This window comes from Aspergillus lentulus (genome assembly GCF_001445615.1).
Source record: "Aspergillus lentulus DNA, contig: Alt13, strain: IFM 54703, whole genome shotgun sequence".
Taxonomy (NCBI): domain Eukaryota; kingdom Fungi; phylum Ascomycota; class Eurotiomycetes; order Eurotiales; family Aspergillaceae; genus Aspergillus; species Aspergillus lentulus.
The window spans coordinates 1,946-29,726 of record NW_028322114.1 but is presented as its reverse complement, the minus strand read 5'-3'; the positions used below and the strand labels follow the sequence as shown (position 1 = coordinate 29,726).

Here is a 27,781-nt window from a genome sequence, read left to right as displayed (position 1 = left end):
GGATTACTATGCCAGCCAGCATACCATCAGTGTCAGTATGTGGCCACTAGCATAGAAACCATGCTGCGTCGTTGCTGGACCCAGGAGAAGGGCCGTAGGCAGGCCCAGGCCTATAAGAAGGATCAAGAGGCTCTGAATTACAGCTTTCTGATTGTACGACGGCTGCGGACCGGAAAACGCGGAGCTTTCTCTTGCTCGCACAAGCCCCCCATAAGTGGGTCACATGAAGATAAGCTAGGACTAACTAATTCGTCTATAAGCAATGAAGGTGGCCTGCTGAAGTAGTCGCTTAAAATCACGGCCAGGAGAGGCTAGCGAGCGGACGAGGCCGCCTGCAGTACCATCGCGCAAGTAAGTGCGCGTCAAACAAGGTCAGCAATCGCCCTAGTCGCACGATCAGGTTTCAGGCCACCTTACCTCGACTTTTCCGGAAAGGTGAGATGGCCTGTAGTCGCTCGCACGCTTGGACGCGCAATCTCACTCAGCGAAAATATCGTTACCGACTGCCGGCCAACCACAGAGAAGAAGGCTCGACTACTCAGAGTAGCCTCGGGGACCGATTGCTCCTACAGTCCTACCCTTGTAGGTCCCAACATCATCCGATTGCTCCTACTGGTGTTCTGCATGGGTTGGGGCTTATTCCGACCAAGACCACCGTCCTCCGAGGGCATTTAGGAGTACGCCATCCTATCCCATATGTCGCCAGTATTTTCGAGCGCCTCAGATCTGCAATATCACAGTTTTGGCCCCCAAAGTAGCTCAAACTTTTAAACGCTCGTAGCCCCCTTGTAAAACCAGCAGTAGAGTACAACTTGATGTGGAAGTGACGTTCTGAAAGCACCCCTCGCAAACTCTGGGAAATTATGGATGACAAGCACGGCCGACACGGTGCCTGTGACCGGTGCCGTGGCCAAAAGCTGCGATGCGTGGGTGCAGGCAAGCCAATTTTAAATTCCAGTAGTCGCCTCCTACGCAATGAGATACCATGTGATCGGTGCAAGAGGGCCAAGGTTGAATGTTATAGCGTTAGGCCTGCCCCGCGGAGAGGTGTTGGCTCGAACCTCAAAGAGCCGATGATTGCCACGCAACCAGCGCTGGAAAGATCCATGTCGGTCCATCAACACGGTAGCCCAGTCTTTTCTCCTCCTACCGGTCTAGTCGCCTCTGCCCCAAAGCTACACCAAAACACCCTATCCTTCAACCATCAGCGAAGCGATTCAGTCGCCGCCCACAGTGATCTGCACACTAGACGGCAGTCCCACGATAGTGATCCACTACCTGCTATGCCGAGCATATCCCACGAATGGATGACGTATCTTCATGAGCATAGGATGGACGGACATGGTTTGGGTATAGAAACGCCTCCTTTGATTGAGTTGGACCTCAACTTTGGTCGGGATCCAGCAATGGACAACTTGCAGGAGCACAACACGATCGATCTGATACACCAAGACCCCCCGGAAGAATGGAACTCCGGTTCACCTGAGCTTGACATGTACACAGACTCAACCGTTCCTCCAAACCTGGCTTCGTTGAAAGCCCGAAAGCTGACCAGCCCGGACTCCGGCGACTACCCCTATGGCCGAACCAGGCCGTCATCACCCAGACCGACGCAAGCCGCCGAGTCAGCGAGGTCTTGCATACAGGAGCTCGCCCAATTCAACGAGATGTTACTGCGCGACAAATGCCGCCGTGAAGATGCATCGACGCAGAGAGGCTACGAATACAGCTGGCTCTCCATCGGGCGGACACTGCATCACTGTCAGGAATTCTTTTTGATCCTCAAGCGTATCAAAAATTCACGCCCCGATTCGCACTTCAGCGGAGGCCGGGCGAGGTCACAGTGGCCGATCCTGTCAGAGGGCAGCAGGTTGGCTGATGGAGCGCCGCCGGACTCCCAGGCACGACGAAGCCTAGGAAGTGGCGCAACGCCCTGCTCCTCGTCCTCGGCCAGATCTTCTTCGACATCGTCGACCGCGCCGACCTTGTCTCTCGAGGTGTCAACTTTGTTGTCGATCCTCTTCTGCTACACCTATATTCTCCAATCATACGAAGACATATTTACATCGATCCTCCACGCAGTCACCCGACCTACTCCGACTATACCACCCACATTAAGCGGGTTCCGCATCGACGGGTTCCAGCTTGACGGCCACCACACGCTTCAGCTGGACTGTCTGATGCATGTGAGCTACAACCTTCTCGAGAAGATTGAGAACATATTATTCGGGTCGATGGGATACGAGGGAGTGTCAAGTCCAGTCAAATGTGGCATTCTTGGAGACAAACTCTCTGCTGGTTTGATTGACGTGCTATTCGAGCACGATGAAACAAACAGCTTCTCCCACGGCCATGGAAAGAGGGAGGTAGCTGCCAAAAGATTGATTCGGGAGATTCAAGCTACACTCAAACAGCTTGATCTTTGAATGATGCACCGTGTACACACGACGAGTTGATGCTGAAAAAGGGGAGAACAATTCAGGGTGTGGGAAGGGAACGTTGGGGATTGTACATAAAAGGTTTCTAGAGAGCGACAGGTAACCAGTCTCTCATCACGTACAACCGGAGAACAGTATCAATCCCGCTGTAGAAACTTCTCAATGGTTGTTTTAATTCTTTTTATTCCCCGCGGGTCTATTCGCCCTGTAGTAGTTCCACCGGGAATCTCCAGAGTTCCGATAGCTCCTCCAGCGAGGGCTCCACCCCTGCTGGCAGTGATACCGAGGTGTTACCGCGCTTGCGCAGAACGAGAGCGAGAATCTTTTCCCCGATGATGGGAAGGAATTTGAAGGCATGATCGCAACCACCAGTCGCAACGAATAAGCTCTTACCATAGGAAGGATGGTAGTCGACGACAAAGTCGAGAGCGGGGGTATCATTATACCAGCACTTACGAACCCGAGTGAAGGGCCGGTTTGCAATGTTATTGAGCAGATTGTCAGATTGGTCCAGTCCCAGCGTGTCAACTCCCTGGAGCCCAGTGGGGCCGAGCAGCTCCAGTAGGAAAAGGCGATAATCTGCCAACGCCCTCTGCGCGGCTGGATTCTCGTAGTCATCTACGTCGCCAAGCGCGGAGACCTTGACTTCTCCGCCAAATCCAAATCTGGGATCGCTCCAGTATTTCTGCTGAGCTTCCCATCCGTCTGGTCGAGTCGGTACTTGAATGCTCGCTTCGCGCAGCACGTCGACAATCCCGCTGTAAGAGAAGTGTCCAAATTTCAGACAATTGTCGTGATCCGGGCCGACGGCGAACACGCCACGGTGACAGTTAACAAGGATGGGCCATTGCCTGCGCCGGAGCTCGTGGGCCTCCTCTTCGGTGAGTTGGATGTAAGCCACAAACTCGCTATAAACGTCGCAAAGCTTCGGGATGCCGAGAAGGTGCGATGACCGTGCACCCGCAGCGATAACCGTCAGCTCCGCGGTCAAAACTTTCCCATCGACGAATTTCACTCCCTTCACTTCTTGTTGGTCGTCGCTGTAAACCAGGCTCTCTACCTGACCAACTACACACTCCACACGACCCAGGCGGATAACCTCCTGGCGCAACCACTCAATGCTGGCCCCCGCATCGGCCCAACCGCAATCGTTCGATATATATCCTCTCAGATCGCGGGCACTCGGGTCTTTATTCGCGGGAAGATAGGGTGGCTGGCTGGGAGTGTTACCCAGCAAAGCTCTGACTTCGTCGAGCGAGTCAAGCACTTGGATCGCGTCTCGACCACCAGGCGTCATCTCACAGCTGATGGCATACGCTTTCTTGATATAGTTCACCGTTTCCAGCTCTTTCGGCGGTGTCGTCAGTGACGAGCCTACCCCGGAGAAAAGCAGTCTTTGGTTTACGTATCGGTTGTTCTCGCCGAATTTTCCCCGCCAACGCTTCATGGCCTCTAGGGCAAGGGACGCGTATGGACCATGCGGATAGTCACGCCGGATGACGCGACTGGTATCTGCGTTTGCGGCCGCCGGGTTGTGGACCGAACCTGTGGTGTTGGATGGCTCGAAGTTCCATCGATCCACGAGGATGATCTTCTTGTCGGCAAATTGATCGTCCAGACTTAGGGTATAGGCCAGAGAGACTGTCTAAGGGTTAGGGAAGGTTCTCTGTGACGAAAGACAAAACAAGGTGCGTGGGGAATCATCATACGGCCAAAAACACCCGACCCCACAATGATGAGAGAGTTAGGGATAGACATGTTCACTGCTGTGTTGTCGTCAATTCTGTCCTAATCTGAAACCCGGCACGTATTCCTTGAACCCTTTTCAAGCACTATATAGAGTTGATCTCAAATGACAAGAGAAAACCGGGCTCCGATCAGGCAACCTTCTTGCCGGACAACCCTTTGTCCCAGTCAGCATATATCGGCTACTCCCCCGACCCTGCAGATGTCGGCATCCTGGGACCGAATCCGAGACCGAATGCCTCAAACTCGTGCTAGTGAGACCCGAATGTTTTTTACGGTGTTCAATCATGAAACATGGCAGACAATCTATGTTCTAGTCCATGGACTTTGAGGGCTAGTAGTGTTTTTGTGCACTAGACAGATACTAGTGAGCTTACTACTAGTAGAATGCGTACGGAATATTGAGCCCGACTGCTTACCAGTGCGGTTGTTGGTAGACCGAAGATGAGGTGATCTCCGGCAGAGGCTAAATGCCGAGTGTTCGTCCAGAAGACCTCTATCAAAACTGTGTCCCTTGATCTGTAGGCTTTTGGCATCCTTTAGCACGCTCATCCCAAACGTTCTCTCACTTTGACAACTATGACGATCAACGTTCAAGACAAACGTGGATGGCCATCGCCATTTGCAAACGCGGCTTACCAACCAGATGCTTCTTCTCGCAGAGTACGCTATGGTGGGCTACAAGTACATAACCTTCGTCGCCAGGCTGCTACCGGCAGTCTAGTGCCTTCCATTCTCCAGGGACTTAGGGCTGGAGAGCGAGAGTTGCCATCTCTATTGCTCTGGAACGATCAGGGCTTGTCCCTGTTCAATGCAGTTCTTGACTCTGCCGATTATTATCTTGCTAACAAAGAATGGGGCTTGTTACGCGATGAAGTTCAAAATATAGTAGCTTCAATCTCATCCGGGGACCGGCTGGTAGAGCTGGGTGCAGGGTAAGTGACGAGAGCTTTTTCGTCTTTATCGCGAGTGGGTAATTCTTTTGCTCATCGAGTATCTTTGAAGGAACATGAAGAAGACGGCCCTGATACTACATATCCTGCAGTCTCAGAGAAAGTACATCCACTACATTGCCTGCGATGTGGACCGCGCAGCCCTCCAAAGAGGCCTCCGCAATCTTCAAGCGATCTTCCCCCCCTCGGTGTCGAGTATCAGAATCCAGGGTCTAGTCGCCACGTATGAAGACTGCGCTGCCTGGCTGAAGCGCAACCCAGGAAGTGGACACACATCGTTGATGTGGCTGGGAAATAGCATGGCCAACTTCCCCCCGCTAGAGGCTTCCGAATACATTCGGAGCTTTCTCAGCACCGGCGCCTCCATGATTATTGCCTTGGACGGTTGTCAAGACCACGAGCAGATCTCACGCGCGTATGAGGGCCCGTCGAATCAGAAATTTGTTCTAAATGGCCTGCGGCACGCAAACGACGTGCTCGACACGGACGCGTTCGATATGAACAATTGGAGTTTTCTCGGTCGATGGAACCCCGACCTCTGGATGCATGAGAGCTTCTACGTGGCAGAGCGAGACTTGACCCTCACGATCGGTGGGGAAGCCTTTTCGTTCCGGAAAGGGGAAACAATTCGCTCCATTCGAAGTGGCAAGTGGCCAAAACCGAAGGTGGTGGATATCTGCAGAGAGGCTGGGGGGGACGTTGTTGACTGGTGGATGAATCCCGATGAGTCTTACGGCAAGTCTGCTAATCTTATGGGGTACCTGGCCCATGCGCTAATTGATTCTCTCTCTTGACTAGGCTTTTACTTGCTGCAAAAATCGAGCGAGTACGAATAAGTTTGCTTGCAGAATGATATTTCAGGTCTATGAATCATGCTAGACTTATGTGCATGCAGTATTTTTGCCAGTTATAAACCTAATAGAATATTCCACAGAAATACTAGGGCTGCAAAGTATGCGTTCGGAACTATGAATTTGCTATGGATGAAGTCTTCTTGACACCCAACTGCACAGTATGAGGTATTTCAGCCAGGATGTGCTCCATCCCCTCCTTCTATTTGTTGTACTCTGGTATGTTGAGTACGTAGTTAGTATGGTTGGTCGCCGAACTGCATAGAAATAGGATGAACTCTATGCCGTTATTATTTAGGGATGCTCAATAGACCATGACTATGAAGATTAATCCTTTACCATATATGTAGAGAGTAATATGGCTCATTCTACTGCTTATTTTTAGTTAGGTAGAGATGGGTGTTTATAAGTCCTAACCCCGCACTTACTAAATATAAAGTATGAAGATATTATAGAGCACCTAGGGGTCCACCTCTATATATATTAGGTCTAACAAGCCTACTAGGCTGGTCACCCTGCCCCTTCCAAAAGATGTGGTTTGACTATTAGCCACGAAAAAGAGATTAACTATCTTACTTGATTTATTACCTCTTTAAGGCATATACGATACCTACCAAAAAGGGTGTAGAGGTTTGATATAACTACGCAATATTCCATAGGAGAGAAAGGATGGTAAACGGAGTTCAAAAGAGTCGGCGCTCTATATTTCGGACCGCATATTCGGGCTTGGCATCGTTGATTTTCGGCCAGCTAGAGCCCCGAAGACTCCACTTCGGGGTCTTGTCACAGGTCCTGGTACCTGACTGGTTATGAACTGATGAACCTGTAAGGTTCAGTTCTGCACGGTGAAAGTCAGACGATGCGAGCAATGTAGCTTTCTTCCTCATCCAAGGACAACCGAAAGATAGTTAGGTCCCGAGACTGTCGGCTTGCCCTAGGCGATGATAATGCGGTCATCTGCGGGTATGATGCGGCGATAAGAAATATTGTCATCATTCTTTTCTCCGCGAGCGACTTGAGTGAGCTTTTTTTTTTGGCTTTGGATCCATAGATACAGAGGGAAGTGGAAGGGTATTATATCGCCATGGCAAGTCTGGGAAGTCTTCAAGTCAGGTCAAAGAAAGACGAGGGTAAGCAGGGTATCATTGCCTGGAATCTTTCCACGCTAACAATAAATAGTCCTATTCCGGGAGTTCTCGTTCATCCTAAATTCTTCCGCTACGGAAGCCTCCTGGCAATCACTCGACTTTTTGTTCTGGGGCGAGCCTGGATATCACGGGCCTGACCTGCTGAATGAGCCGGATGACGTTCACATTTTTCAACTCGAAAAGGATAAAGCGTCCAAGGAGATCACATCAGACTCTCTTGGCTCGCCCAAAGCTTTGGAGTTCTTGTTGCAGACTCTTCGCGCGTCGGCTTCAGGGGCCAAGTGCGCAGTGAAACTGATTGTGCCCTTGCACAGTGGGTATATCGTCCGCTCAGATATCATCCCTCTGCGATTTCGAGATTCTGAATATGTCGAGTCGGCATTTTCTTTTGCGGAGCCGCTGCAGACCTACAGTGGCAAGAAAGTTGCCATTTCCAGTCCCTTGGACCTTACGACATACTTTGCCGCCGCCGCCGGCGGCCTGATCCTCCGTCGTGGCTCTACGCGAGTCTCAGATGCCGAACATCAAGCTTTATTTCGGATTGTCGAGTCAGACCTTGAAAACCGACTCTCGTTTCCGTGGATACAGCCGGGAACACCACGACGCAGGACGCTTGCGCTAGTCGACGCAAATAGCTCACATCCCGAAGACGGACTTGGCTTTTACCGTGCGGCTAGGGAGCTTGGGATCAACGTGGTCGTGCTGGAGAATTCAGGACACTGGCTGGAAGACCCTGCCCAGGCACAGTGGCGCGAGGCTTTCATTCCCACTCGATTGACGAATCCCCCCGAGGAAGATGTGGGTGACCACATCCTTGCGTCAATCAGGGCCTATGGCAAGCCGGTGGACGGGATTGTCACCTTTGCGGACTCATTCTGGTACTACATTGCTCAAATCGCCCAGGAGATCGGAGTCGAAACTGCGCCACCGGAGTCAATGCGCATCGCCACCAACAAGTTCCTGACCAGCAAATATGTGGGCCATGAAGCCTATTCGGCGTCTAGTATTGATGAAGCGCTCAAAATAGCAAAGGAGATTGAGCTTCCATATCCTCTCATCGTCAAGCCTTGCGATGGCTGGAGCTCAGAAGGAGTGACCCGAGTCGAGTCCCCCGATGCGCTCCCAGCAGCTATCAAGTCGATCGATACATCGCGTCATGGGACTCAGTTTGTGATGGAGAGATACTGCGACGGGCCAGAAGTGGACGTCAACCTTGTCTTATTGGACGGCCAAGTCCTTTTTGCCGAGATCTGCGATGACCTCCCCAAGTCGGCGGACATCAATGGGCGCGCCGTGGGATCACTGACCAATTTCCACGAGCTGTACAGTGTGTACCCTTCCGCGCTGCCGTCTCAGGAGTTGGACCTGCTCATCAACAGCTTTGCTGGCACGCTCCTGAAACTGGGGATTAGAAATGGTGTTATGCACCTGGAAGGGCGGGTGGAGAACTCGTCGATGGAATACCGGGAGCAGAACGGGATGCTGGACCTACAGCCGCGCGCTCCCCAAGCTACTCGGCCAGAATCATCGGCCTGGCTCATTGAAATCAACCCCCGCCCTCTTGGCATGACCGGCTCGCATATCATCGAATCTACCTACGGCATTGATTACTGGGGGTTGGCCTTGGTCTTGGGGGTTGGTGATAAGGACAGAGCGCGTGCATTGTCGAAGCCGTACCGGCGTGGTCCACAGTATACCTGTATCATGGTTTTCATTCCAGCAGACTTCCCACCCTCGAGCCAGGGCATCTTTGATACGGACGACATCTGCGCCGACTTGATCGCCCGAAGACCCGACTTGGCCAAGCACATCAGTCGATGTGCCACTTTGGTGAAGCGAGGCCAGAAGGTTGCTCACCCAACCACGGGCCGTCATACATTTTTGGCCTACTTCAACGTCTTTTCAAGGGCTGGTCGACAGGAAGCCTTGGATTTGGCGCGGCAGATCCGGGAGGAGGTCCGCTATTCCTTCCTCTAAGCGGACCTCACGCATCTAGGGGGGTGAAGTGAAGGAGTCCCTCAGAATTGTTGATGGCTAGAACTTTTGCTACGCGAGTCTCATGTACGTCTAACAGCCGCTGTAAACGCGATGATAAATTCCCACGACCAGTGCGTCATGGGAGGAAGGGCGCATTAAATGAAGATCATGGGCGTTGATAGAAGGAAACCTCAGAGAAAGCCACACTAGCTATTATACAAAGGCTCAATAGCCTGTAGCCACCGGTTCCGCCCACTTCAAGCTTCCCTCAGTAGATCAAATATACTCGAATACTAGGAATCACTGGCTTCCGCCATGGTGGATGGCATGGCATAACATGACATGGTACGATGCAGGAAAGTACAGAGTAAGATGTAGATCTGGAGGATAGAAAGAGAAAAGGGAAAAAAAAAAGAAAAAATATACCCAGAAGTGCCCCCCTGTTGTTCTGTCATCATCTCGAAAGCCCAAGAACGAGCAGCAGTTGACACCGTCGGGGCTCCGATGCTCAAATGGCATTCGGACCGGATTGGAGCCTTGTCCACCGACACTAATGGTTAACCCCTGTAAGGACCCCTGTAAGCGAAAATCACGCAAATATCCTGGGCGTTTGCCCCAACACGTCCTACTTCGTCCCTAGACTCCCTCCTGCCTCTCGCTTCTTACCGCTTTAATGCCGGATCTCGTCGTCAATTCCATTCTTGCCGAGTCAGTGCAAGACGCCGCCACAAATGGTCTCACAGCAGGACGTTGCTCGCCTGGACGAGCGCCAGCGAGCGATCCTTGACCGCCAGCTGAATGGACTTGGTGGAGAGGCAGGACAACGCAAGAATGTCTTTGCGTACGCGACACTCTCGGATAGAGTTATCTTGTCTGTTAGCTCGATATGTGCTATCCTCGCGGGCGCCTTGAATCCTCTGGTCCCGGTCAGTTCATGATGGAAAGTCTCATAATTTGCGCCCCCACGTAGGAACTCATCTCAAGCGGCAGGTCATTTACGGTCTTCTCGTCAGCGTTTACGATGGGTTCGCCGCAGGAACCGTTCCCGCTTCCGAACTGCGTTCCAAAACCGCCACATTCAGTCTGTACTATGTCTACCTCAGCATCGGTCTGTTTGTCTTCACCTACGTCGCCACGGTGGGGTACTATTACACCGGAGAACGCATTGCCCGGGCCCTACGGACCACATACCTCGCCGCCATCTTGCGCCAGAATATGGCTTTCTTCGATCTCTTGGGCCCCGGCGAGATAACGAGTCGCATCATGTCGGATATGGGGACAGTGCAGGAAGCGGTCACGAGCAAGCTGGCGGTGATGCTGACCGCTATCGCAACGTTCTGCGCTGCGTTCGTTGTGGCCTTCATCATGTATTGGAAGACCGCGTTGATCATCAGCCCTTTCTTTGTCATCATGATTGTGACGGAGACCTTGGGAGGAGCGTATATGGTCAAACATCACAAGCGGGCGATGGAACTGTATACTCAGGCTGCCGGGATTGCCGAGGAGGCCATCGCCGCGATCAAACATGTCACCGCGTTCGGAATCCAAACCCTCCTCTCCGAGCGTTACTTGTCCGTACTGGAGCAGGCCGCCAAGGCAGACCGAAAGGCAGAAAACATGGTTGCGGGGATGATCGCCTGGATGAATGCCATGCCGAATCTTATCTACGCTCTTGCTTTCTGGGCCGGCTCAATCTACCTGACCCGCGGCCAGATGTCCGTTGCTGAAGTGAGCGCGACGACATTGGCCGTAACGATCGGGTCCTTTGCCATTATTCGAATTGCCCCTTCCGCGCAGGCCTTGCTCTCTGGGATTGCAATCACGGGGGAAATCCTGAAGTCGATCGCGCGGCGGTCTCCGCAAGATCCACTGATACAGCAAGGTGACGAGCCTTCGACCGTAGTGGGCGACATTGTATTGGACCGCGTCGGCCTCATCTATCCCTCCCGGGACGACGTTGATATCCTCAATGATGTGTCCCTGAGGTGTGCTGCAATGAAGAAGACAGCCATTGTAGGCTCGTCCGGCAGTGGAAAAAGCAGTATTCTGGGCCTGGTGGAACGCTTTTACGAGCCGACGAGTGGAACAGTCTGTAAGTCGTCCCCGGTTCCGTCGCAGGTACACTTTTCTCACTTCGGCCAGTGCTGGACGGACGTGATATTCAGTCTCTCAACCTTCGCTGGCTGCGACGCCAGATCTCCCTCGTAGATCAGATGCCGGTTCTTTTTAACGCCACAATCTTGGAAAATATTCTCTTCGGGTGTTCTGACATTGTCGATCAGTTGTCAGAGTCCGAAAAGCATGAAAGGGTTTTTCAAGCATCCAAAAAGGCCAACGCCCACGACTTCATCAGCGCTTTGCCGGACGGCTACCACACCCACGTGGGAGAAAAGGGCCTTCAGCTTTCCGGAGGGCAGAGGCAGCGAGTAGCCATAGCACGTGCCTTGATCAGAGACCCTAAAATTCTTCTTCTCGATGAGGCAACCTCCGCTCTCGATTCCAAGTCCGAGGCAATGGTCCAGAAAGCTTTGGATGCGGCAGCCGAGCATCGGACGACCATCATAGTTGCTCACCGGCTATCCACGATTCAAAACGCGGACCATATCATCGTGCTGGACCAAGGAAAGGTTGTGGAAGAGGGTACGCACCATGCGCTCATTGCGCAGAACGGGGCGTATGCGGCCCTGGTACAGAAGCAGCAGATTGGAGATACTAATGACCACAAGACCCCAGACGGCACCCGCTTGTCCATTGACGATGATGAATCCCCCTATGGTGGCAATCTTGAATACGTCGATGAGAAAGACATACGAACGGAAGAGGTTGCGCTATCTTCGGCCACTCAAGAGGAGGGAACACAGAGAGAATCACATAAAATGAGTGCACCGCAAACCATCGCATTCATTGCACGTCTCAGCAAGAGAGATTGGAGGGTTCTGCTCTTCGGACTCGCAAATGCCATACTTGCGGGTTTAACCATCCCAGTGTGAGTTTCCCTTTACATTTCCCATTTACTTTGGCTGAGACCAACCTTGTTGCTCCCCGCAGGCAATCGGTCTTCTTTGCGAAAATCCTGACAGCCATCGGCTTCGCCCCTCCTCAGTATCCACAACTCCGGTCCGAAGTCAATTTCTGGTCTGGACTTTATGTCATGCTGACCGGTACCACCTTTCTCTTTTGGATGGGCGTCGAGATTACTTTATCTTACGCCACCCAAAAACTCGCTGGGCGAGTTCGCGAGATGTGCTTTCGCTCTATCTTGGTGCAGGATATGTCCTTTTTCGACGTACCAGGCAACTCGCCCAGTGCGCTTTCCAGTGTGCTTTCAAAGAGCACCAACGATCTTGCAGGTATGGGAGGACCTGTTCTGGGCGGGATTCTGACTTTCATCTCGACGATCATTGCAGGCATTGTCCTCGCTTTGGCTATCGGGTGGAAGCTGGCTCTTGTCTGCACTGCAACCATTCCGATCGTGGTGGCCTGTGGCTGGCTGCGCTTGCAAGTTCTATCCACATTCGATAGCAAGGTCCGGCAGAGTGGAATAGAATCAGCAGCTTACGCAGGAGAGCTGGTTCGTACGGTGCGAACTGTTGCGTCGCTGGGGCTCGAGGAGCATGCTCTGGCCCGCTATGAAGGCATTCTGGCAAGACAAGCCGCAAAATCCCTTCGTTCCATCTTGTTGGCCTCCGCCCTGTATGCCGCGTCTGCGTCGATTGTGTATCTTTGCGCGGCGCTCGCCTTTTGGTATGGTGGCACGCTAATCGCAAGCCACGAGTACTCGACGTTCCAGGTTTATATCTGCTTTGTCAGTCTGATCTCCGGCTCGCAAATCGCCGGATCTATTTTCACGTATGCCCCTGATGCAAGCAAGGCCATGCATGCAAGCCGAGAAATTCAGGATATTATCAATCTCAAGCCCACGATTAATAACACGGTTCCGACCACGCCACCGCCCACCCAGGCAGGCACAGAGAAGAAACAAACCCAGCAGAGTTTGAGCGCCTGTCGGGTGGAATTCGAGCATGTCTCATTCACCTACCCATCCCGACCAACGAGACGTGCCCTGGACGATCTCCACATCACAGTGGAGCCCGGTCAAACGCTGGCCCTGGTCGGCCAAAGTGGAAGCGGAAAGAGTACATGTGTTTCCCTCCTCGAGCGTTTCTACGATCCAGATCAGGGCCGGATTCTCATCGACGGGCAAGATATCAGACTGCGGGATGTGGACGAGTATCGTCTCGATATCTCGCTTGTGAGCCAAGAAACGATTATTTTCTCCGGCACGATCCGAGATAATATCGCCGTTGGTCTGGCAGGGCATGAAGTGCACGACAACGAGATTCTGGAGGCTTGTAAACAAGCGAATATTCTTGAATTTGTGCAGTCCCTTCCGTAAGTCATCCCCCGAAATCCTTCAAGCAAACTCTTTCCGCATGAACTCATCGCATCAACAGGGATGGACTATTGACCTTGGTTGGCACGGGGGGCAGCATGTTGAGTGGAGGCCAGAAGCAACGCATCGCCATTGCGCGGGCTTTTCTTCGAAAACCCAAGATCCTGCTACTTGACGAGGCCACGTCGGCACTCGACAGCCAGTCGGAGGCTATTGTCCAAGAAGCCATGGATACAATCAGAAAGGATCGGACTACAATCATGGTGGCGCATCGCCTGAGTACCGTTAAGAATGCGGACGTGATTTGCGTGTTGCAGGATGGCAAGTTATTGGAGAGTGGAACCCACGAACAGCTTATGGCGAAGCGGGGGAAGTACTGGGAAATGGTTGCTATGCAGAGTCTGCACTGATATCCAATTTGTCATTCCTCACTTCCTATCTAAAGCCATATCATCGGCCGACTGGGGCTTGGACAGTTATAAAATAGTAGTCGTTCTACTATTTTTTGATTCCGCAGAGGCCCATACCGGTGCTCGGAGATGAAGATAACCTCTGCCAAAGGGCGCAGATCTGTAGGAGCTTCTACTGCAGGTGGCGGTGGTGATGCACGTTCATACATGTATGTAGAGGACAGGTTTGATGCCTTTGCTCCAAGGTGCAAACAAATCCAATCAATAATGTCTATTACTGCATAGCGACACCTTATTTCACCCACCGTACAGATTTCTTCAACCATCTCCAACCCAGCAGTATTTGCAATCAATAGACAGAGAATCCGCCTATCGGCATGGGCGCCACGACCTGCGCTTCCCATCGGAGATTGCCCTTGTCAGACTTACTTTTCCGAAGGTGGCCCCAAGTCGCTGTCGGAGTGGAGTGGCCGAACAGGCGCCCCGAATGCCGATATTAGGGCTGCATGCCGAACAACGAGCTCTGGCCCTCCCTGATAGATCGAACCCCCGCTGAAGCTGCATATGAAATGGACTCCGCGCACCTACAGGCTCATCGTATCTGTAGGGCCATACACAGCACCCGTAACACTGTGGTTGCTACCCCTTTTGGTCTTTCTTTACAATATGTTGTTACAAGACCCTAATCACCGTGAGGAACTACACGATGATGTCGACAATGCTTTCTCGAAAATCAACGGAACTGTGCAACAGTCTTCGCACTTTGCCGATGTGTCCAGCATCGACGTTCCATTGACACATCTGCCCGTCTTGACCCCCAGATCCAAAACGGCCAACTCCCGCACCGGACTGGCAAAATCCCTTCCTTACGCATCCCTTGATGCGCCGAGATCGGCCACCGAAGAGCAGAATGTCCTCATCAAGACCTGGGCGATCCTGCTACACCAATATGCGGCGTCTGATAGGGTCGCATTTGCGATTATCGGTAAAGCCGGCCCTTCGGGGCACTCTAGTGGGCAAGCCTCTACACAGGTCTTGGTCTCGCACTGGTCCACGACCCCGACAGCTTTTGCCCAAAGCAGCGGGCCCCAATTTCAGTTTGTCACATTTGATCCTTCACAACATGGCACTAGGGTTAACACTGCCCTTGACTTCTCCGCCATATATCACTCCAACAATGACTTCAGCTATGTTCTCCACTGGTCGGAAGAAGGTGCGAGAGATCTGCGCCTCTACACTAAGCAGCCGTCGGTGCCTACCAAGTTTGCATCTGCCTTGTGGACGACGCTTCTGGAAATCAATACCCGAGTCAGGACTGCAGATCCTCTACTTTCCAAGCGTCTGATCAGCAAAGCGGATCAGAGAGCCATCAGCTCATTTATTACCACACCGGTGTTTGAAGAGAGAAAGTGTCTGCACCATCTCTTCCTCGAGTCGGCTCGGGCTACTCCTCACGCGCCTGCTGTGCAGGGGTGGGATGGATCGTTTACTTATGCTGAACTTGACCAGCTTTCCAAGAATGTTGCGAGCCAGCTCCTGCGCCGAGGTGTGCGCAAGGGTCAGTACGTCCCGTTTTCGTTTGAAAAAAGTGTGTGGATGGTTGTCGCAATTATCGGGATTCTCAGAGCTGGGGGAGTGGTCGCCTCGATTGATCCTTCGCAACCTCAGTCTCGGGCCCGGGAAATTATCCAAGAGACAGGAGCAACGGTGATTGTGGCTTCCAATGCTCAAGCTTCGATCTTTGCAGGTCTCGTCGATACCATTGTGCCCATCTCGGCGGATTCCGTGCACTACACGGTGGACGATACCGGCTTGCATACACCGTTGCCTCAAGTGTACCCCGCGGACCCTGCCGTGATAATCTTCACGTCAGGATCAACTGGCAAGCCTAAAGGAATTGTCATCCAGCACGGCGCTGTCGCTACCCGAATGGTGGCCGAGGGCAGAGCTTTCCAGTACCATGGTGCGAGAACCTTACAGTTCGCCGCCTCCACATGGGACATCTTCATGACGGATATCTTCACTACCCTGGCGTTCAACGGCTGCGTTTGCATTCCGAGTGAAGAAGATCGCAGATTCAACCTTGCCAAGTTTTGTGCCGACTATGACGTGTCACTGGCACTTATCACTCCGTCACTGGCAAACCTCCTGGAACCTACTAGATTCCCAACCCTCAAGACACTGATATTCGGCGGAGAAGCACTCAAAGAGGAGGTGATTCGAAAGTGGGAAGCAATCGATGGCATCTCACTTCATCAAGGTTACGGGCCAGCAGAGACTGGGCCTTGTGTCGCTACGCGTTTGGCCGAACGGCCGGAAATTCTGGGCTATGCGCTCGATAATTCAGTCTGCATCCTCGTTGATCCCAGTGACCCGAACCAACTGGTCCCACTGGGGGCCGTAGGTGAGCTCGTCGTCGGAGGGCCCAGCTTGCTTCGAGAATACATCAACAATCCAAGCAAAACTGACGCCGCTGTGATTGAGAGCCCTTCTTGGGCATTCGACCTCATGACTCCTGTGCGGCGATTTTATCGGACGGGTGATCTGCTCCGATACAGTGTCGACACCCTGGATGGTCGGCTCGAATTCGTTGGTCGCACTGACGATCAAGTCAAGTATCACGGTCAGCGCATCGAACTGGGAGAGATTGAGCACCACTTGAGCCGGCTCCCCGGTGTAGAATCATGCATTGTTGCCCTTATCAAAACGGGGGTCTTCAAAGACCGGCTAGTAGCTGTGGTGCAAGCTGGAAAGTCCAGCGGCGGCAACAGTTACGGCAATCAGCTCTCATTAAGATATGATCAGAACATCACGATCACTCATATGAGAAGCTTCTTGTCGTCACGATTACCCGAATTCATGATTCCGAATGAGTTGCTGGTGGTCCACGAGCTACCACACAACAGCTCCATGAAACTTGACAGGGGTCGCGTCACCAAGTGGATCTCCGACATGCAGAGCCGACCTTCGGAGGCAATTGCGAATCCGCATACTCCGAGCAATGAATTGCTGGCTCATGAATCGACGGCTAGGGCAATTGCTCGCGAGTACGCCAGGATTGTCGCGGGCGATAATGTGTCTCGTCGCCGAGAGTACGAAGGGCGCGATTTCAACCTGCAGGGAGGAGGCATTGACTCGATCCAGATCATGTCGCTGTCGATGTTCATTACCCAACAGTTTGGGTTCCAAGTCCCCATGACTGATATTCTCAGCTCGAGGGCCACCGTACGATCAATTGCTTCGGTGATTGATGCGAACAAGAGTCACAACCTTGGAATAGGCCAGGGGCAGCCACTGAGTATGCGGGATAAAATCCGCATTCCACTAGCATCCAGCATGCCGGCCCCCAGCCAACATTTTCCGGAAGAAATAAAGGGCAGCAGGGTCTTTCTCACAGGAGCTTCTGGCTTCCTTGGCATTGAGATCCTGCGGCAATTGTTGGCTCGACCAAACACGCACGTCTATGCGTTGGTCCGGGGATCATCGCAGAGTCAAGCTCGAGAACATCTCGTGCAAAAGGCAATCTCGGCGAGTTGGTGGCAGGATGCATATCATACCAGACTCCACGTTTGGCACGGTGATCTAACCCTACCACAGCTTGGGTTAAGTCACTCTCAATGGCAAATGCTGCAGGGCCAAACGTCTCCGAGCATTGACGCGATCATCCACAACGGCGCAAAGGTGCATTACAGCCAGGATTATGAGACATTGAAGAAAACCAACGTCTCGCCAACGGTCGAGCTGCTGAAAGCCGTACATAATCGCGAAGAACCCTTGCATAGCTTTGTCTTTGTATCAGGAGGGCAGCAGCTTAGCTTCGACGACAGCGAGGACGAGAAAAACGCGTCGAAGTCGCTAAAAGGATCCGGCTACGCACGATCAAAGGCCGTTTCTGAACAGATTGTCCGTAGATTCGCCAATCAAAAAGGCTCCAAGGCTCGGCATGTTCGAATTGTGAAACCGGGGTTCATCATCGGCGACTCCGAGCGAGGCCATGCAAATCAATCCGATTTTATCTGGAGACTGATCGCTGCGTGTGTAGAAATTGGATTCTACAACGAGGACGAAGCGGACAGCTGGCTCTTTATCTCTGACACCACCCGCGTAGCGCAAGTGATTCTGCACAGTGTGTTTGAAGAAGACGCTAAATTCGTCACAAAAGTTCTGGATGGCCTGAGATTCAAGACTCTGTGGACCCTTCTCCAAGAGAAATTCGGGTTTGAACTTCAACCCCTTCATCGGCAGCAATGGCTCGCACGCCTCCAACAATCAGTTGCTCAAAAGAAAGAAAAGCATGTGCTGTTTCCGCTGCTGTACCTGCTTGAGGCTAGTGATGAGCCAATCGGGGTGTTTCACGGACCTTTGGACCCAAGTGCAGGAGTTCAAGCGGCGCTTGACGCAAACATCACATATCTGATCAACTCGAGGTTTCTGATCCGAGCGGACTCGGTGCTGACTCCGACAACATCAGTTGCGAGTACTGTCCCCGTGACGGATGTCATTGATGTTCAAAGCTTGAGAGAGCAGTTTCCGGCCTTGCACCACGGCGTCGTAGCTTTCAACAATGCTGCGGGAACTGTGTTACATCGGGAGGCTGCTGAGAGCACACATCGATACATGACCTCATTTCCTTATGAGCTGGGTCGTGATGATCCAGCGAGTGCCTTGAAAACGCAGCGACTTCAGGATAGATTCGCCGAGCTCGCAGCATTCATGAATGCCGATCCCGATGAAATAGGTGAGTACCTCCGTAGATCATGTCACAGACGAAGGTCATGTTTCCCGCGTTGGAAGTGCCAATCAACTAATCCTGATAGCCTTCGGCCAATCCACTACCTTCCTACTTCGCTCCCTCGGCCAGGCACTAAAGCCGTTGCTCAATTCTGATTGTGAGATCATCGTTTCCGTTCTTTGCCACGAAGCCAGCGCGGCGGCGTGGCTTGCCCTCGCTAAGGATCTGGGCATCGCCATCAAATGGTGGGCCCCACCACCTGGTGACGACCCTGTTCTGTCACTCGACACCTTGAGGCCACTGTTGACGCCCAAGGCTCGGCTGGTAGCCTGCAACCACGTCTCGAACGTTGTGGGTACCATCCATCCAATCCGCCAGGTGGCGGACCTTGTTCATAGGATTCCCGGGGCAGTCATCGTGGTGGACGGAGTGGCATGGGCCCCGCACCGACCCATTGACGTCAAGGCCCTGGATGTGGATTTCTACTGCTTCAGCTGGTACAAGGTCTTTGGACCCCATGTCGCACAACTGTACGGCCGGCGTAGCGCTCAAAAGCGCGCTCTTGTGGGCATCAGCCACTTCTTCCTCGGCGAGATGCCGGGTCTGGACTGGCGCTTGCGTCTCGGAGCCAACTCCTTTGAGCTTGAGGAAGCCCTGGTTCCCATCACCCGATACCTGAAGCGGGTCGGCTGGGACAACATCATTGCCCAAGAGACGGTGCTCCAGGATGTTTTCTTGGCGTATCTCCGACGCCGGTCAGAGGTGTTTCGCATCTTCGGCGAGAAGTCATCGGACCCTGCGAAGCGCGTGCCCGTGATTACATTTGAGGTGATTGGACACTCGTCTACAGTGGTGACCAACAAGGTCAATCAGAGGGGGCGATTCCGCGTTGTGTCTGGAAATTGCTGGGCTCCGAGGCCAACGCATGATGTGCTCGGACTGGGCGCTGAAGGTCTCATCCGGGTTAGTTTCGTGCATTATAACACTGTTGCGGAAGTGCAAGAGTTTTGCGTGGAGCTTGATTCGGTTCTGGAGACTTTGAAAGCTGGAAAATAGAGGGAATACACAGGCTCTCCAAGATACCATTCCCTGGTGCCTGCCAAACATTCAAGCGAATGATGAAATCTTTTTAATTCTGTGCACCTAATAAGAGTATGTAACGATATAATTTCCAGCTTACCCATTTGGGTAAATCGTTTGACCTTGCGTGTAGATTTCTCTCCTACAACAGGATATGCTGCCGAAGATGCCAACGCCCAAACCTTGATATCGTACGATTTGGGTAGCTTCAGAGGGGGGAGGCCTTCATATCATATAAACGCATCTTTTGGGCTACTAGATAAGAGAACCGTACCTCATTGCTCTCTCATCTGTATACTAGCTACTAGTGGTTCCTTAATTAAAAATGGTAAAGCGGTTTTAACAATATATCTTTCATGTATGCAAGTCCCGATATTTCATACCGTTGGCTGTCTATTGCGCTACTACCACTACCGTAAGCTCAGTACCTTTTACACTGCCTCTGGCGGTTTCATTCCATTTCCAGAACCAACCTCTTCATGCGTACGAACCGGTCCGACTATTCGGAGTCGGCTCGGTCAGCGCTGACAGTCGGTCCGAATGCGCCACAGAGCGTCCGTATTGGTCCATTAGCACCAGCAGGAGGAGCCGCTTATAGTAAAAAGAGTGCCGCTATCGAACACATGGTACCCTAGTTTCTCGAACCATACAACTTCACAGCGTCTAGCGATTCTGCTTCAAGCCCACGTGACGATGGCCACAACAAGTGATTATGTCGATGTCTTGATCATCGGCGCTGGGCCAGCAGGGTCTGTGTTGCGATCTACCCCTCTCTTTCCAACAACTCCTAGGCGAGGAAGAGTAGGCTAACGGATGCGCAAAAGGCTTACCACGGCGAACTCGTTCAACGGCAGCAACCAGCGCGTGCGATTAATCGACTGGAAGCCGGCGCCGCTCGAGACTGGTCGAGCGGACGGTCTGAAAAGCATCTCGATCGAGGTGTTGGATTCCTTCGGTATTGGTGACGCAGTACTCAAAGATTGCCAGCCCTGCGAAGAGATCGTGCTGTGGAACCCGGGCAGGGATGGGGTGATTACACGGACGATGACCATCCCAGACAAGGTGGAGGAGCTGGGTAAGGCGCGAGAGGTGACTTTGGACCAAGGCATGAAACCGTGATTCTTGAAGGCAACCAAGCCACCGGCTGACTCCCTTTTCCAGGACAAATTGAGCGCGTCATGGTGGAAAACCTCTACAAACACAAAACCGTCGAAGTCAGTTGGAACACCCAGCCTGTCAGCTTGCAAATCGACCCTTTGACGAAAGACGAGCCCGAGGCATATCCTCTCACCATCACGGTACAGGACAGGGAAACCCACGTCCAAGAGACGATACGTGCGAAATATGTGGTTGGAGCGGACGGTGCGCACAGCTGGTTGCGCAAGTATCTCAATATCGGATTCTCAGGAGATTTGACAGACTCCACCTGGGGTGAGTGATGGATTGTTCCACCGACATCGTTGGGGTTTGATCACTGATAAAGGTCTGGGTCTGGCTAGGGGTTATGAATCTGGTGCCCAAGACCGACTTCCCGGATATTCGCAAAGTGTTTGTAGTCCATTCCAGCGTGGGAACCGTCATGGGAGTCCCACGCGAAGACAAACTCGTCCGCTTGTACATCAGCATGGACGGAGGAAACCGTCACACGTCCACCGATGCCAGGAGCGTCACGGCAGAGATTCTTCTCAAGGCCACTCGAGCAATCCTGGCACCTTATACCCTCGACGCTGCGCGGATCACATGGTGGTCGGCCTACTGCGTCGGGCAGCGGGTGGCCGACGAATTCGCCCGTCATGACCGGATCTTCTTGGCCGGCGATGCAGTCCACACCCACTCTCCCAAGGCAGGTCAAGGGATGAATACCAGCATTCAAGACGGATACAACATCGGCTGGAAGCTGCGGTATTGTCTGGAGCAAAAGGCGAGCCGGGCCCTGCTCTCGACATACCAGACCGAGCGTCGGCCCATCGCGCAGGCGCTCATTGACTTCGACCGAAAGTACCTGAAGTCATTTACGCGAAGGGATATCACCCACCAAGAGTTCCTAGAGGCATATATTGCCGGGCAGAGATTCACTACGGGGATTCAGATCCAGTATCCGCGGTCGCTCATCGTGAAAACAAAGCAATTTCTCACGCCAGCTCATCCTCGAGCCACGAACCTGGCACCGGGAAAGCGTCTGCCTGATTTCCAGATGGTCAATCAATCCGACGCGGTGCCTATCCAAGCATATCATCGGTTCACCAGTGACGGCCGTTTCCGCCTGCTTGTTTTCCCGGGCGACATTTCCCAAGAAATTGCTCTCAGCCGCTTCAACCTCCTAGGAGATTGGCTCATCTCACATGTTCCGCAGACTTCTGGTCTGGAGATAATCACAATCCATGGGGCCAAACGCGCTAATGTCGAATTGATGGATCTTCATCCAGCCTTCCGGCCGTGGAGCGACGAAGATGGATGGAATTACTGGGCTGTGTATGCCGATGATGAGAGCTATCATAAGGGTCACGGGCATGTGTATGAGCGCTGTGGAATCAGCAAGGAGGACGGCGCTTTGGTTCTGTTGAGGCCGGATGGATATATCAGTCTCATCGCCTCTTTCGAAGAAACTCATGAGTTAATAGACTTCTTCGATGGACTCAAACCAAGGTCGAGAACTGTACCGGAGCGGCCAGCGAACTTGTAAGATTGCACTAAAAAGAAACAGAATCAGTGTATCTTCAAGGAATACACACCAGAGGTTTGAGTCACCGGCAAATATGCTTTAGCGTACTTGAGGCTCCTGGTTTTTCCTGAATAGTGTCCATATTCGTTTAATATCTCAATCGATATCTAACCTTTTGTTTTTCTCAACAAATTCTTTGTAAATACAAGCATCGTTAAGTGGGAGAGCAGTTCATTGACGCTAACACAATGAACGTGTTTCTACCTTGACAGGGATATTGGCGTATATTATAGGGCTACTTAGGGGGATAACTGAGGGGATTAGGGACATGTTTGGCTTAACACCACAACCATAGCTAATCTTAAATAAAACGTATACAATTAATTCTCTTGTATCTCGACAACCACTGAATATTTTAGATTGATATTTATATATTTAGATAGCATGGATCTAGGGCTATCTAGTGATATTAATATTTCCAGAGTAATCCCAGAAATTAGGGATTATTAATTAAAATGGCGAGGTTTGGTTAATAAAATCTGATAAATCCTCAAAAACCATAACCAATGGTTTTAACCAAACTTGAATTGGGTTCACCTGAAAGAAACTGAAATCAGTAAGATGATTCCCTAGACTAGGAACCGAACCCTCACCGCTGTGAGTTCAGTGAGGGTTGGGTTGATTTTAGCGGTTTGGTTATGCAACTCTAACTAGATGAACTAGATGCACCTTTTGTGCCTGTTTGAGGAGCAAACAAGGTGCTGCAGCACTGTTGATATCTGTATGTACACCTGGGCTGGCTTTTGAGGATGAAGGTTGCACTTGATTAGGCATCAAATGAGTGGAACTAACATGACCTCGACGTTCCTATTCTTCCCTTGTAAAAGCAGAATCTTTTACAAATTACACATGTGCTCTTTTCCTCTGGAGTAGTACTGTAGTTGTGGCTATAGGAAACACAGATTGCCTGATCCAAGCAAGTATTATCAGTCCGTGAGTGCCTTCAAGGATACATTAGACAGTCTGAGAACCGTCTACCACTTGTAAGACCTCCTTCACGTTGCATTGATCCTAAGCAGAGGACTCAGTATATTTAGCAGCGCCTAATCTCCTGGCCATTCTTTCACCCACCTGAACGCACCGGTCCTATCCAGGCCTTTTTTGAGCTGGGCGTCCCTAGCTGGGGAATAATGTCCCCAGTGCCTCCGCCCTCTTATACCTCTGGGCATAACCCTTCTGATCCTTAGTATATTGATCACGAGCGCCATATACCAGCTCAACTAGCGAACTGACTGCATCGCAAATGACTGCATCGCAAATGCCGCGCCCAGTTGTGGGTGAGACCTCGACAAAGAGACAGTCCTGCTGGGTTGCAAATGCCTCAGCTTCTGCATGCAATGTTGCGGCTTCACCTTCACCCGTACCAGCAATCATTGTCGCAAGAAAGGGGAGGACCCTATTTTTGCAGCGGCTGCGCATCCTCTTATAGGCAGCGACCATTTCGTCTCATGATTTCCTTGATGAAGCGTCATATGTGAAGATGAGGCAGATATGCTGAAAGAGGCAGAGGTAACCTGACCTAGATCCTAGACCGCTGGCCAGGGCGAGGCAGACATGTGTCTGTAGGGTCATCCTCCCATTCACCGTCTCTCTCGGGAGTAGCTGAACCACGCAGGGTAAGCTCAGCTGGGGGTACTCAGAGCATATTACACCAGGTACATACCCTGTAAAGATGCAAGTAGTCAGCGGCGCCTTTGGCATCCATGATAATAATGGCCATGGATTGTTCACCGCGCTTGCAGGGTAGTTTGGTGGGTGACCACCTCATGTTGCTGATATGGATGGCGTGAGGGTTAGCAGTTTCGCTCTCTGCTATCGTGGCCGGTGCTGATGGCGTGGGCTCGCTGCTATGGCAGCTACGGCTGCCACTACCACGGAGCTTGTGGACCATGATTCTGGCGTGAGACAGCATGGGTGACGGTTGGGTGAGGTGGACAGGGCGAGTGGATATGGGCAATGCTCGGAATATCTATACCTGGAACCGAGGCAAAATTGTCAGAATTGACTGACCGAGATGCTTGGTGATAGTCAAAAGAGGGTCCAGGTTCCTGCGCACCCCACATCTCACCGCCCGGACGGCCCGACAGAGCCGCCACTAAACAGCAAGGAAGAAAACTACTAAACCCGTGGCATGGTGGGTGCCTTCCCCTCCAGCCTAGCGAGGGTGGAAGTCGTTGCATTACTGCCAAGAATCCAACCCTAAGGAACACCTAAGGTCCACCGCGAAGGATGAATGGCGCCTTGGCACTCACTAATCCCGCGCAAGCAGGTGAGTATCGCTCAGAAAATCAATACATGGTTATGCATATATACCGGGCGTTAGACGAAACAGTTATTTACAGCAAGCACGTGCACTTGTTGCGGCTAGCCTTGGCAAGATTCATTTGCTTCCGCAAGACTTTTAAGGTCACGTGAATATGGTCGGTTCATTATATTGGTAATTTGGGTATATGTGGATCTACGGCCGTCCCGCAACTCAAACCCTCAGTTGCGCTTTTTGGAGCGGTTTCAGTCATGGGGCACTATACCCCTAGTTTCATGGCAGACTAAAGTGCTTTAAAACATCTATTTTTCCTTGTTTCTGGTTTCCTGAAGTGAGCGCTGCATTGCTGGCAACAACGCTTAGAGCATGTAACTCAGGCTGACCTTTGTCCCTACGTGCTCCAGCTGTAGACGCTAAAAACTGGGTTATAGACAGCGATGCGTTAGGGGCCTGCGTCATGAGTTCGCAAATGTTGAGCTCTACGCGTATACTTACATTGATAAGTATAACACTGCGCTCTGATGTTCCCGTGCCCATATCTAGCACAGGGTCAGCTAGATGTCATTAACTAGTTAGCTACTGCTTTCCTAGTTTCGATTCGCTGGCCAAAAACTCACTGCGCACTCTTCCAGTGATATACGCGTCAGTAGCTCCACTGTTGCGCCCAGTACAGTGTCCACTAAGAGCTAGTGCCAATCCCTATGGATATATAAAGAGACTACTTTGCCCCCTCTCATGCTCAAGAATATCCTTAACTCTCATTTCTGTTACCTTTGAGATCAGCCACGGTGCCGTTGAAGAACATGGATCCTCATCATACTTAGTCATACCCGGCAAGTTTGCCAACTAGCGGTTCTCTTACTCTTAGTACAGTGTCATCGCCTGCCCGTATAGCTGATGAGCATTCACCTAAGAATCAGGCTGCCGGGCTTCAATACCTGTACATTCCGCAGGATTTACGCCTGGGAGTTACTGAGTTGATTAGGGAAAGTCCATCGTTCGCTCAATCTCGAAATGATCACCGAGTGATCCAGAGAAATGCTTAATACAGCGGACTGAATGTACAAAACTGGCTAAAATAAATTTTTACTATTAATACCTGTGGCCACGCAGCTTCCCAAGCAGCCACACACTACCTAGTTAGTAATTAAAAGATATAGCCAGCCTAAGGCAGCAGAGCAAAGTAGGAGGCAGATATTTAACTAAGAAGCTTTAAATTTAACTAATTACTAGGTAGTCCAGTTAGTAAAGCCTGTATAAGATATCTAGGTACCTAGTAGATAATTAAATAATAATTACTAGCATGCCTAGGTGTTACACACCTGTAATAACCTAATATACTAATATAATACCTCTTAAAGGGATATAGATATCTATATTAGTAAGTAATGTTCCCTATAGGGGGGCGCCTCAGTGTAGCAGATCCAGGTTTAGAATAGAAAAAGATTTTTCTAAATAAGTCTGGCTGGATTTAAACTCAAGGCATCTAGATATTAATATTTTATATAGAGGTACCTTCCTAGTAATAAATAATGCCTGGATTTATTACTAAGGCATAGTAGTATAATATAAGGGTAATACTAGATAATACCAGGCAAAGAAACTAGAGAAAAAGGAAAGATTCTAGATATAGAGGACACCTATACAGCAGCTATTTACCTAAGTATTATATACTATTCTAACCCATTCAGCTATATAAATGCATCTGTAATAGAGCTAAGTTAATCTATATCCTATAGACTATAGAGAATAGACCCTCAGGGAATGAATTCCTTACTTAGTATATTCTATATAGTGATTAGTATATATAGTATTATATATATAAGGAAATATATATAGGTAGGCACTAGTATAATATTAATAGGTATATAGATGGTTTAAGGTAATCTATAAGTATATACAGAGATATCTACTAGTTATCATTATTATTTATATAGCTATTTAGGTAGAATTATAAAAGGGGACTAAAACCTTTAATATAATAAGGTATATATAGGGTAGCCACTAGCCTACCTCCTACCCTTATATAATTTAAAGGCTCTACTCCTACTATAATAAATATTAACCCTATAGGTAGCCCCTAATGCTTACTAACACTATAATGATCCATGCCCGGGGGGGGGCATCATACAAATCCTAGGGTTGGCAGGGGGGGGGGGGAGGAGGGTAACTCATCCCCCCCCCTTAAGTTAGTCAAATCTTAATATTTTTAAATGATTTAAAATGATATAGAATTCTAATTCACTAAATTATAATATTCTAATATTAGATTCTAGAATATCTAATAGAAAGGTGGTCAAACTAGGGGTGCTAGGGTAAGGTCGAAATTTTTTGTTGGGGTCTGCCAAGACCACTATCTGCGGGAAGTCTATACCCTTTTAGGCCACCATCTAGTATGGATGAGTGCCTGAGGTGTCTATTAGCCTAGTAGGGCCTTAGAAATCTGGCAGAAAGTTTAGGAAAAATAATTTCTAGTATTTAGTAAGAGCCTAGTACCAGATGACTAATAATAAACATTTTTAGTAAATAGTAGGGACTTTTAGCTATAGAATGATAATAGTCTAATTAGGTAAGCATACTTCCTAATTTTTTAAAAATTCTTAGAAGATGCTTTAAAATTTATTACTAGCTGACTAATCAGAATTATTTTTATTAAATAGAGCTAATTTTAACTAGTCTAGTGATATATAGCATGCCTAATATTATAATGATCCATCCCTAGGGGAGGGCATTATACAAATTCTAGGGTTGGCAGGGGGGGAGGGGAGGAGGGTAACTCATACCTACCCCTTAACTTCATCAAATCTTAATATTTTTAAATGATTTAAAATGATTTATAATTCTAACTAGCTAGTCTATTAGATTCTAATATTAGATTCTAGAATATTTACTAGGAAGGTGGTTAGACTAGGGGGGTCAGGGTAAGGTTGAAATTTTTTGTTGGGGTCTGCCAAGACCACTATCTGCGGGAAGCCTATACCATTTTAGGCTACTATCTAGTATGGATAAGTGCCTGAGGTGTCTATCAGCCTAGTAGGGCCTTAGAAATCAGGCAGTAACTATAAGAA

At 50.6% G+C, this 27,781-nt stretch overlaps 8 protein-coding genes across 8 annotated transcripts; 6 read left to right on the top strand and 2 right to left on the bottom strand.

The window, feature by feature from the left end:
- Positions 1 to 863: 863 nt before the first annotated feature.
- fmpR (Zn(II)2Cys6 domain-containing transcription factor fsqA) lies at positions 864 to 2,426 on the top strand (the record flags this gene model as incomplete). The annotated part of the gene is made up of 1 exon (XM_033560584.2): positions 864 to 2,426. The coding sequence occupies one exon, from the start codon at positions 864 to 866 to the stop codon at positions 2,424 to 2,426; it is 1,563 nt and encodes a 520-aa protein (XP_033416475.2).
- Positions 2,427 to 2,634: 208 nt separating this feature from the next.
- Positions 2,635 to 4,196, bottom strand: fmpA (fructosyl amino acid oxidase fsqB; the record flags this gene model as incomplete). The annotated part of the gene is made up of 2 exons (XM_033560585.1): positions 2,635 to 4,079; positions 4,148 to 4,196. 2 exons carry the CDS (start codon positions 4,194 to 4,196, stop codon positions 2,635 to 2,637), a joined length of 1,494 nt encoding a protein of 497 aa, XP_033416476.1.
- Positions 4,197 to 4,763: 567 nt separating this feature from the next.
- On the top strand, positions 4,764 to 5,931 carry fmpB (N-methyltransferase fsqC; the record flags this gene model as incomplete). Its single annotated transcript, XM_033560586.2, has 2 exons — positions 4,764 to 5,119; positions 5,190 to 5,931. 2 exons carry the CDS (start codon positions 4,764 to 4,766, stop codon positions 5,929 to 5,931), a joined length of 1,098 nt encoding a protein of 365 aa, XP_033416477.2.
- A 1,141-nt stretch (positions 5,932 to 7,072) lies between these two features.
- Positions 7,073 to 9,113, top strand: fmpC (ATP-grasp enzyme fsqD; the record flags this gene model as incomplete). Its single annotated transcript, XM_033560587.2, has 2 exons — positions 7,073 to 7,118; positions 7,168 to 9,113. 2 exons carry the CDS (start codon positions 7,073 to 7,075, stop codon positions 9,111 to 9,113), a joined length of 1,992 nt encoding a protein of 663 aa, XP_033416478.2.
- Positions 9,114 to 9,844: 731 nt separating this feature from the next.
- fmpD (ABC-type transporter fsqE) lies at positions 9,845 to 13,916 on the top strand (the record flags this gene model as incomplete). The annotated part of the gene is made up of 5 exons (XM_033560588.2): positions 9,845 to 10,039; positions 10,104 to 11,205; positions 11,256 to 12,099; positions 12,162 to 13,505; positions 13,568 to 13,916. 5 exons carry the CDS (start codon positions 9,845 to 9,847, stop codon positions 13,914 to 13,916), a joined length of 3,834 nt encoding a protein of 1,277 aa, XP_033416479.2.
- Positions 13,917 to 14,582: 666 nt separating this feature from the next.
- On the top strand, positions 14,583 to 19,704 carry fmpE (nonribosomal peptide synthetase-like enzyme fsqF; the record flags this gene model as incomplete). Its single annotated transcript, XM_033560589.2, has 2 exons — positions 14,583 to 18,654; positions 18,734 to 19,704. 2 exons carry the CDS (start codon positions 14,583 to 14,585, stop codon positions 19,702 to 19,704), a joined length of 5,043 nt encoding a protein of 1,680 aa, XP_033416480.2.
- Positions 19,705 to 20,541: 837 nt separating this feature from the next.
- fmpF (phenol 2-monooxygenase fsqG) lies at positions 20,542 to 22,411 on the top strand (the record flags this gene model as incomplete). The annotated part of the gene is made up of 3 exons (XM_033560590.2): positions 20,542 to 20,803; positions 20,890 to 21,159; positions 21,228 to 22,411. The coding sequence occupies 3 exons, from the start codon at positions 20,542 to 20,544 to the stop codon at positions 22,409 to 22,411; spliced, it is 1,716 nt and encodes a 571-aa protein (XP_033416481.2).
- A 1,155-nt stretch (positions 22,412 to 23,566) lies between these two features.
- ALT_7294 (uncharacterized protein) lies at positions 23,567 to 24,362 on the bottom strand (the record flags this gene model as incomplete). Its single annotated transcript, XM_089600229.1, has 3 exons — positions 23,567 to 23,846; positions 23,970 to 24,052; positions 24,114 to 24,362. The coding sequence occupies 3 exons, from the start codon at positions 24,360 to 24,362 to the stop codon at positions 23,567 to 23,569; spliced, it is 612 nt and encodes a 203-aa protein (XP_089455414.1).
- Between the last annotated feature and the right edge of the window lie 3,419 nt (positions 24,363 to 27,781).